Source organism: Xiphophorus hellerii, chromosome 5 (genome assembly GCF_003331165.1).
Source record: "Xiphophorus hellerii strain 12219 chromosome 5, Xiphophorus_hellerii-4.1, whole genome shotgun sequence".
Lineage (NCBI taxonomy): Eukaryota > Metazoa > Chordata > Actinopteri > Cyprinodontiformes > Poeciliidae > Xiphophorus > Xiphophorus hellerii.
Window position 1 is genome coordinate 11,941,536 of NC_045676.1, and position 9,924 is coordinate 11,951,459.

Genomic DNA, 9,924 nt, shown 5'->3' on the forward strand with positions numbered 1-9,924 from the left:
TTCTTTGGTGGTGAATAATGGATATCACTGTGATTTGCTGGAGTTCCAAACCCAGAGGAAATATCTACCATTCCAGACTGAGAAGTGTTAACTGCAATGTTTCTTGTCTGCTCTTAAATAACAGATGAGAGTGTTGCTTTCTGACATGTTAGCTTACTTTGTGTTGCCAGACAGCTTCTATATATGTGATTCCTGGCAGTAAATGAAACCCGAGTGTGGCTTGTAAAATAGAACCAAAACTTTTGGTTAATCAGAGTTAATTCATTTATTAACTAGGAAGTAAAACCATGCCGGACGAAACCAAATCCCTGGAAATTCATTTTGTAATAAATGAAAAAATAATTTCAATTATTAAACCTTTTTGAATTTACTCATATTATCTTTGTCAGATATTAAGAGTAACTTAATGAGCTGAAACATTTTTTAAAGATTTGATGGGATCTAGTGGCCTTTATTTAAGAGTGGTCAGTGGGTAATGAGAGAAGGGGAAGACGTGTAAAGGTCATCAGGTCTGGACTCAAACCTGTGACTGCTGCGTTGAGGACATTGTCCTGAGCTGAAACATTTAAGAGTAACAGAAAAGCAAAAACAGAAGTCGATCAATAGACAGTTTCTCTTCCACACCATGGTACATGTTCCCTCGCAATATAGGAAGGACAGTTTTTCTTTTATTTTTACCTTCTGAAAAATAACTATTTACACCTCAGATAATTTCTATTTCACTTCACTTGAAGGCAAAACTCATTCTTTTTCTAACACCCCCTCCCCACCCACCCACCCACCGAAAAATATCAAAATAGCATTTACAGATGGCTCAAAATGACTTTCCAGGGATTTGGTTAATGCATAAATTACATTACCACACCGCAAGAAGAAAGGCAGAAGCAGATAAGTGAAGTGAGAAGGGGTGCACAGATGAGTGTTTTAAAGAAATGGAGTGAGATGGGAGGTCTGTGTGAAAGGGGTGAAGGAGGAGCAGCAAACATGTAGGGTTATAATGGGAGGATGTCATCTGTTTTTTTCCCCAAGAATAGAAGGAGGAGTGGCTCTGTGGGAGAGACAGAGGCCACCGCCACAGTGGTGAGAAATTTAACTTGATGGGTCACTTAGTGCAAAAAGCTGCAGGATAAATCTCAACAGTGTTGTATAAAAACTGGGCAAAGCTGGTGTATTGAATATGCCTGTATGTGTGTCAGTCTGTTCTGGAAACCTTTAAACTCTGCTTTAACACGATTCATTTTGGTGTCTTTTTGTATTAAAATAAAGAGGTAATTTGAGTCTATTGGATGACATTGTCTTCTATTCACAAATAGCTGTACAGAAAAAAAAGGGTAACACATTCGATGGGATGAATACTTTTTATAGGCACTGTATTTTATTTCATCATGTACATTTTGCCCATATTTAACAGCTGACCATTGGGAAGATGTAATTTTTATATATTTATATATATTTTTTTTTATTTTAGGAAACGGAAGCATCTCTGTCAGAAAAATGTTGAAATGGAAATTGTTATTTTTTTTTCCAACAGCTTGATAAACAACTCTTTATTTGGATTTTATGTTTGCTGTGAACCCAGAGCAGAAAGGTTCAGATTGTGCGACTGACGGCTTGGTATCGTCTGTGTGTGTTTACAGAAATGCATCTATTGTCGCAGCCGCTGTGCAGGGAAGCGTCAGGCGGGCGCCTGTATCCAGTGCTCATGTGGCCGCTGTCCCACCTCCTTCCATGTGACCTGTGCCCATGCTGCCGGTGTCACCATGGAGCCAGACGATTGGCCGTATGTGGTGTCAGTCACCTGCCACAGACACCAGTCGCGGAGTTCGTCTGCTGTAAGTTGTAGGATAGCAGTTCACTGCAGTGGATGAGATCTACACTGTGTTCAATAAGAAACAGCCAGGAGTTGAACAATTCCTAGGATGTCTATGTTGGCCGCATTGCTGAAGTAAACTCTTGAGAAGTTTAGGTGCAAGTCGGCCTTAATTGCTGGGTTTTAATGTTAGGGTCAATGTGACTGTAATGGTAAAAATATCATGCATCAGTTTTGGGTTGTTATCAGGTTAGAATGAGTTTAATACAGCCTGAGATGAACATTAAAGCATTTTGTGTTTTTATTTTTACGTCAAAATGTAATTGCATGGATTAGTTAATGGTGCCTTTTCTTAACTTTATTATACAGATACATTTATTAGAAATAAAAATCTGTTGCATGCATTTCTATGTGGTATCATTTACTTTCAAACCCTTTAATAAATTTCAGTGCAATGAACAGGATTCAGACTAAATCCAGCTATGCTTGGAGAATGAAACAAATTGAAACAATACCCCAGGATTTGTTTATCTCATGGATTACTGTTCAATCCATCCTTTGGAACAAACAGAGTAGCTCTACCAAAACATAGCTGTCCACCAAAACTACCTTGCCGGGTAGAAAGAATCCTTTTAAATCTATAAGAATGTAATACTGAATAACAGTCAAGTGCTACTCTTTAGTAAAGGCAATGAAATTGTCTTGGAAAATGGTCCGGTGCACCTAATCGTAGACAAACATGACAGTTCTACTGCTCTAAATAATTAACATTGGATTTTATGATTCTGCTCTAAAGAGGATAAATCAGAGAAGCAGCCAAGAGGCCCTTGTTAACTCCAGAGGAGCCTCAAAGATACAGGCTGACATATGGTAGCGGCAGTATCATGCTGTTGAGAGGTTTTTCGTTAATATGAGAAAGTTGATCTGACCCTGGAAGATGAGTGAAAAACATTTGATGGAGGAAAGCCTTTCTGAGGCTGCAAAAGACTTCACCTTCCGACAAGACGACTTTAATCTTACAGACCGAGCTACAGTGGGATGGTTTCAATCAAACCACGTTCAACACAGTCAACATCCAGTTAATATTCTCTTGCAAAAAATCCTCTATCCAGTTTGACTGAGTTTGAGATGTTTATTTGGAAAGAGGAATATGTGAAAATTTCAGTCGGTAGATCTACAAAACAGGTAGAAATGTGTAACAAAAGGCCTACAGCTCTAATTGTACCAAAAAGTTTTTTTCTACAAAATATTTGATCAAGGTGGCCTAAATACAAATGCATGGCACACTGTTTTCAAATTTTTATTTATAAAACAGTTTAAATGAAATTAATTATTTTCCTTCAAGTTCTTAATTATGTACTACTATATTGGAGAAAAATTTGCTGGAACGTTCTCTCTTGAGACGATTGAAAACCGCCAAGACGGTTACTCCGCCTTGTTGCATGATGGAAATCATATAGTTTGAAAAGGGCTCTAAACTCTTCTCAGGTTGCCAGGCAGCAGAAGATCAGCACATGGTTGCTTTTGACCCTTCAGAAAACAGTCTGTGTAGTGTTTGGTTCATCTGAAGTTGCGATGTTTACTGTAACTGCAACAGTTTGTTTATATCATAAAATATTTATTTCTCAGTGTCCCGACGAGTACATCCTTAAACTGGAAGAACTTGAACTTTCTTCATGACTTGAAACCCCAGATTGGGCAGAACATTTAACCACAAATTATACTGCTGTTGCATAGATTTAAAAACATCTTCATCTTTCAAGAAAACATCAATTACTTCTGTTTATGTGGGTCAACAGCAGTTTAAATCAACACAATCCCATTGAATAGATAAAAATATCATTGATGTATAATAGATTGCAGATTTGCAATGGAAGTAAAACTCATACATTTTAACGGCACACCCTGTTCTCTTCCTGTTTCTACCAGAACCAGCGATTGTGCCAACCTCCCATCTCACTGGGCCAGACGGTGATCTCCAAACACAAAAACCTGCGTTACTACAGCTCCAAAGTGACCGAGATCACATCGCAGACCTTCTATGAGGTCATGTTTGACGACGGCTCTTTCTCTAATGACACCTACCCAGAGGACATTGTGGTGAGGGTTTCTTTAATTTGATCCTCTCATTTGTGAGATGTCATATCAGATCCATTAAGATCTGAGATCTGATATGTCCTTTTATTAGCACTTTTAGTCTTTACACCAAAAATATCCAGTTGAAAGGTGTTCTTTTATTAGAAACCTCTTTGTGGATTGTTTATTAAGCAGTAGTTGCTCTAAAAAAAAGCTAAAAGAAAAAACAAAAAAACTTTAGAGAGAGACCTGCTGACTGTCATTGATCACAACTGTCTGGATCAGGATGTGTATTACATTCAACTAATTTTGATTGAATTCGAATTACCAAAAATTTTGCATGTATTTTCATATTTAAAAAAAATTTTTTTTATATCTGTACACTTGAAGTAGCAATTTAGCATTAAACCTAGTATTTTGCGGATGGCTTTAAAAGTGTTTGGTGTGTGGTTCAGGGGGAAAAAAGGCTCACTTCTTTTAAAGCTTGTCAGAAAGCCCACAGGCATGAAGACTGTTCGGCACTGAGCCTTTTTATAAGTTCACCAAGAGAAAACTAAACGTACTGAGCGTATTCCAAACTTTCCAAGGTTTCCCATGCAGATTTCATAAACGTAAACACAATACACTGAAAAATGAAGCATGAAAACAATATTGGTGTGCTGAAAAAGGTTCAACTCCTTCCCCTTTTATATTTTACTACTTTTCCAGTGAAGGCTGTCCTTATGGTTGGAAAGCAAGAAAAAGGAGGAATATTTTGAAATTATATATTTTTAGCAATGTGTAGTTAGTGAGCTGTAACTTTTTTTTCTCCAGTTTCAAAGCTTCAGTTTGCAGTTGTGACTATTTATGATACTTGATTTGCTTGTTATTTTAATTTTTAAACAATACACTGAAAAATGAAGCATGAAAACAGTATTGGTGTGCTGAAAAAGGTTCAACTCTTTCCCCTTTTATATTTTATTATTTTATAGATTTTATAGATTTTTTCCCCCCCATTTTTATAAGCTCTTATAACATAGGGTTAGTTTTTTTCAGGAACTTGTACATTTTGGTTTTTATATGTAATTAAAATCATATACATAGATTTTATAAAAGACACATAACCTCCGTCACTGTCTGACATGAAATCAGACTAAATATTTCCCATTTTAGGTTGGTTAGGTTTACACAAATTATTTATCTTACCAAAATGACAGAATGTGAGAATTTGTTTAAGCAAAAGGGGGCGAGAAATTAATTCTAAATCTGAACAGTTTACCAGACTGTTACTGGCAACTAGCTCTTTCAAATGAAGTAGCTTGTTTTGAAAAAAACCTCTCTTGCTGATTTTGCTGTAATACATAACAAGTGAATGTTCATACTCAGACTTACTCTCATGATTGCTCAAATGTTATTTATATGCTTGATTAGCATGAACTTGTGTAGGGACTGCAGGTGGAAATTAGCATCACAGCTACAACCTGGTACCGTACAACTTTCCTTTGAAAAGGTTGAAGAGATGTTGCACGTCGTTGCTCTATAATTTAAAAAAGGTCTATCTTATATTTATTAAAGGTATTGGCTAACACAAACTGGATGTTGATTTGCATCTCCAGATGTATGTAATACCCAGTAGAACTTGTGATTATCTGCCTCCTTAAAAAAACAGATAACATTTTTTTACTGAGTTATTTCTGAGATTTTCTCAATTTGTTTAAAAGTAGCTTTAAACAAGTTGAGACATGTTTCCAGCTGAAACGTCTTGATTATGCAGATTTAAACTGAAAAATGAAGATAACTGGTCGTTCACATCTCACCTCTAAAATTAGAAGACCTTGAGATTGCCACGTACATATCTGATGATTTCCTCTTATGCTTTCAGAGTAGAGACTGTGTGAACTTTGGTGCTCCTGAAGTCGGGGAACCTGTTCAAGTGAAGTGGCCTGATGGGCTTTTCTATGGCGCTAAATACCTGGGATCCAACGTTTCCTACATGTACCAGGTACACACAACCTGCTCCAGAAAACTCTTAATCTGCCAAAGATAGTTGACAACAGCAAAAGCTGTAGGTCGAAGCGAAGAGCTGGACTTCTTGAAGTCCCTCGACATCCGTGTCATCGTGATGCCTCTGATGTCATCAGGGTCCCCTCGGTATCTGAACTGAGAGGCAGAGCGAGAAACGGAAGGAGTTCACTTGGGAAGGAGAAGTTGTGACAGTTAGCTATGAAGGGTAAGAGGGAAAAAGAAAGGGGAAGCAAAAGGAAGTCAGAGAAACAGTGGTAGAAAATAGGTCAAGAAAAGAGAAGAAGGTGAGAAGCAGAGGATGATGAAAAGGAGGTGCCAATCTGCATTATTCAAACTCACTGAATTATTCACCTTGCTCAGGGTCTCAGGGCTTCCACTTAGAGCTTTATTTAGTGAGCCGGGCGTCAAGCATTAGTTATGCACAAATGCTTCTATGACGCATGTTCTCTGCTGGACATGGGTCAGAATTTTTTTTTTTCCCCAAAGCTTGAACAAGAATATTCCATTGTCAAGGTTGGTTTAAATTTGGCACAGCTTTAGCCTCGGCCTCACTTCCAAAAGTTACATTTCCTGAACAGGACACTTTATGTTTAGAAGTGAACAGCAGAGTCTTTAGAAAGGGTTAAGTGAGGTGCAGGTTTCCAGTTACATCACTCTGTTGCTCTTCTGCTTTGGGTTGCAATGAAGTTGAAACAGGTTGTTTTGAATCCCAGTATAACGTACCCAGTAATACATATGGATCCCTACATGGTCAGACACTTTTATATCCATCAGATTTACATCACCAACATGTTCCTATAGTAGGTATCTGAGTTGAGCTGAGGGTTTACTGGTTGCTCAATCTATTAGATTTAAATCTAAAGGGGAGAGAGGCTCTGAGTCTGTGGGACAGAGATGGGGAAATGTGCTTCAACAGTTTGTGAGAGCTTCACCCACTTTTGACCTTTTTAAGAGAAAACTGAACATATTTGTTTACACAGACATTCCTAATTTGCAACTATCTGCAGTGCAATTTCTTTGAATTATTATATTGTTTTCAGTATTTTTAATGTTTATATGGGAAATGTTCTTGGAATCTAACTTGTAAAAGGCTTGTCTTTTTCTCTTTCTTTCTTCCTTGCTTCCTTTGCTGCTCTTTCTCTCCTGGTTTCTTGCTCTTTCTTGCTTTCTTTCTGCCTTTATTTTTTGCTCTTTCTTAATTGCGCTCTTTCTTGTTTGTTTTTTGTTTTCTTCTTTCTTTCTTGCTTGAAGTGACAGGATCTGGTAATTCGTATAAATTATGTATAAATGGCAAGTGATCTGTTTGCACTTACACCCCTCAGATTTGCACAGTGAAACCTTAAATCATTAAAAAAACCCTTACCTAACTGCTATTTTTTTTTTTTTACTCAGGTGGAATTTGAAGATGGATCTCAGGTGCTGGCCAAAAGAGAAGATATCTACACTTTAAATGAAGATCTTCCTAAAAAGGTGAAGCGTAGACTTGTAAGTATTAGGAAGTCACACCATAGGCTGGACCCTTTAAAGGTGAAAAAGCCAAGTGGAACCTTTTACTCACTTGTTTTCTCTCATGTCTTGATTTCTAGTCGACAGCCTCAAGTATGCGCTTTCAGGATGCCTTCTTCACCACGCAGGGGGAGAGGAAAAGACAGAGGACACCGAACTCACGCTTCCAGAATGACTATGTGGCCCTGCCAGGCCTCCGTACGACTGCCAAAAGCACATGGGAGCACCGCAGCCACAGAGGGAAATGAAGTCATGGAGAGAGATTGAATGCACTGAGTTAACAGTGGATGAGAGCTGTTTCTGTTTTTTTTCAAATTTTTTATTATTTCCCTCTGTGTGAGTGTATGCTTGTGCGTGAGTCTTCAGGATCTGCTTCCATCCATGCGGCCCACACAGATTCCTTGTGCAAAGATCACAGGAAGTGATGAAACGGAATCTCGGTTTGGTGGATGCTGATGTGTGAGCGGCTGTACGTTTGATTCCCGTGATGAGCGAGTGGGCGGTGTGACTGCAGGTTGGAGAGGAAGTCTGGTCGGACTCACTTAGAGGAGGCGAACAGAGGGGGCTTTGCTGCTTCCATCAGGGAAAACACACAGAACCCTTTTTTTGAAATCACTAATCACGTCTTTGTACATTAAAAATTCAGAAGTAATCTTTTTTAAACAGCCCATTTATGAAAGTTTTTTTCTTGGGGGTAGGATTGGGTTGACTTGCTTGTTGAGTTTCCAGCTTTGATTTAGATGTTTATGTACCCTGCTTGTAATATTTTCACCCATTACATTTTTACTGCATGTTCAACACTGTTCAACAACTGCTTCTGCCCGGCCAAGTCCAAGCACACCTCTGCGGCCTCCTCCCTGCATGGTTTTTCTACCTTTTAAAGATTAGAATATGTCAATTCTACCATTTGGCAAGTAACAGCATGTTAATCACTTCCTCTGGAAGATATTCAGTCAGGACGCTGTAGCTTTGTGTTGGACTTGGCCTCCCATTGATGTGAAATGCTACTGTTGCTCTGTTAAATCAAATCCAGTGTTGAAATTATTTAAAATTTGTATTTATTATTTTTTTTGGCTTAATATTGGTAAAGTATTGCCACCTGCTGTAAAAAAAAAAAGAAAAAGATAGTTGCAAGTTTATTTTTCTTCTTCAAATGAGATGTCGATAACGACAGACTTCATCAGATTAAAACAAATGAGTAATTTTAGGAATCAGGGAATCTTTGACATGTGAGTTTGGGAAAAACTGTTTCTGAGGCTGGATACAAACAGTGAATCGGATGTTGAACATCACATTGAAATGGTAATTAAAGTATTTCCTGAAAGCATTATTTATACACTGTTATTTACACATCTTCCTTAGCAGAGAAGTAAAGTAAATTTTCCTTTTTATGCATATGTCATAACTGGTCTGCAGGATTGGATTTTTTTTTTTTTGCATTAGTTTTCAGAGAAAAAAAGGCAGATTGTATTACTACATTTAGCTAAGTTACAATTTCATCAAGAGGTCAACTAATGCAGACCAATAATAATGATCTTGTCCATTTTAAATTAGACCTGTGCATCACATGACCACTGTTCTCTTCCTGAATTGTTGGTCATTCTACTAAGCAATCTAACTACAAAATGTACTTTCCAGTAATAATTTAAATATTTATCAAAGCAGGAAATACAGAAAAAACAGCTAACGAACAATGTTTGAACCGAGCCAATATTTACTACACTCGTAAATATTCTTGAATGATTGAAGATTCAAACTAAGTCATCATGTGTTTCTGAGTAAACTACAGGAAAAAATTTTAAAGAAATGCAGTCCTGCTTATGTATTATTATATTGCCTTCTGCATTTATGGCATTTTCAAAGGACTTTTAATGCTCAAGTGTAATGTAATTAATTGCCAATGATGTCATGAAAATTTGCGGCAATAACATTTTACCAATGAGGAAATAAGTTATGGGTTACTGCCTTACTGGCTCGACTATGTTTTTGGCTTTATTGCATATAAAGTCACCCAAATTATGTATGCATTATAACTCATCTATGGGGAGAACCCAGAACAACATCTAGAGCTCTGCAGACCTCCCTTACTTACAGAGAGGTCAGTCTTCACGATTCAAGACAGAAACTGGACAAAACTGGCGTCAGTGGATGAGCTCAGAGGTACAAACGTCTGCTGAGCAAAAAGAACTCAAAGAGGCCATCTCTTATTTGCCAACAAGCATCTGGAGTTTTCTCAAGACCTCAAGAAAAATCCAGATAAATTAACTTATCAATAAAATTCTTTTTGAAAGAATTTTCAATAAGAATTCTTTAAAAATATTATATTGCAACTATCTTAATATAAAAATATTATATATATACATATATATATATGTATATGTATATACTGTATATATATATATATATAGATATAGATATAGATATATATCTATGTATAGATAGATAGATAGATAGATAGATAGATAGATAGATAGATAGATAGATAGATAGATAGATAGATATGTATAGAGAGAGCGAGAGAGAGAGCG

The 9,924-nt window shown here is 37.2% G+C and overlaps 1 protein-coding gene across 4 annotated transcripts in view; it reads left to right on the forward strand.

The window, feature by feature from the left end:
- Nucleotides 1-8,726, forward strand: part of LOC116719793 (lysine-specific demethylase 4C-like) — a 34,290-nt gene extending 25,564 nt beyond the window's left edge. For 3 of the 4 annotated variants that reach the window (XM_032562483.1, XM_032562487.1, XM_032562485.1), the window contains 5 exons: nucleotides 1,638-1,832; nucleotides 3,740-3,910; nucleotides 5,748-5,867; nucleotides 7,283-7,375; nucleotides 7,477-8,726. In XM_032562483.1, coding sequence (XP_032418374.1) covers nucleotides 1,638-1,832; nucleotides 3,740-3,910; nucleotides 5,748-5,867; nucleotides 7,283-7,375; nucleotides 7,477-7,644 — 747 coding nt within the window. In that variant the 3' untranslated portion in view covers nucleotides 7,645-8,726. The remainder of the gene's footprint in view (nucleotides 1-1,637; nucleotides 1,833-3,739; nucleotides 3,911-5,747; nucleotides 5,868-7,282; nucleotides 7,376-7,476) is intronic. The other variant, XM_032562484.1, reaches the window with a different exon arrangement.
- Nucleotides 8,727-9,924: the final 1,198 nt, after the last annotated feature.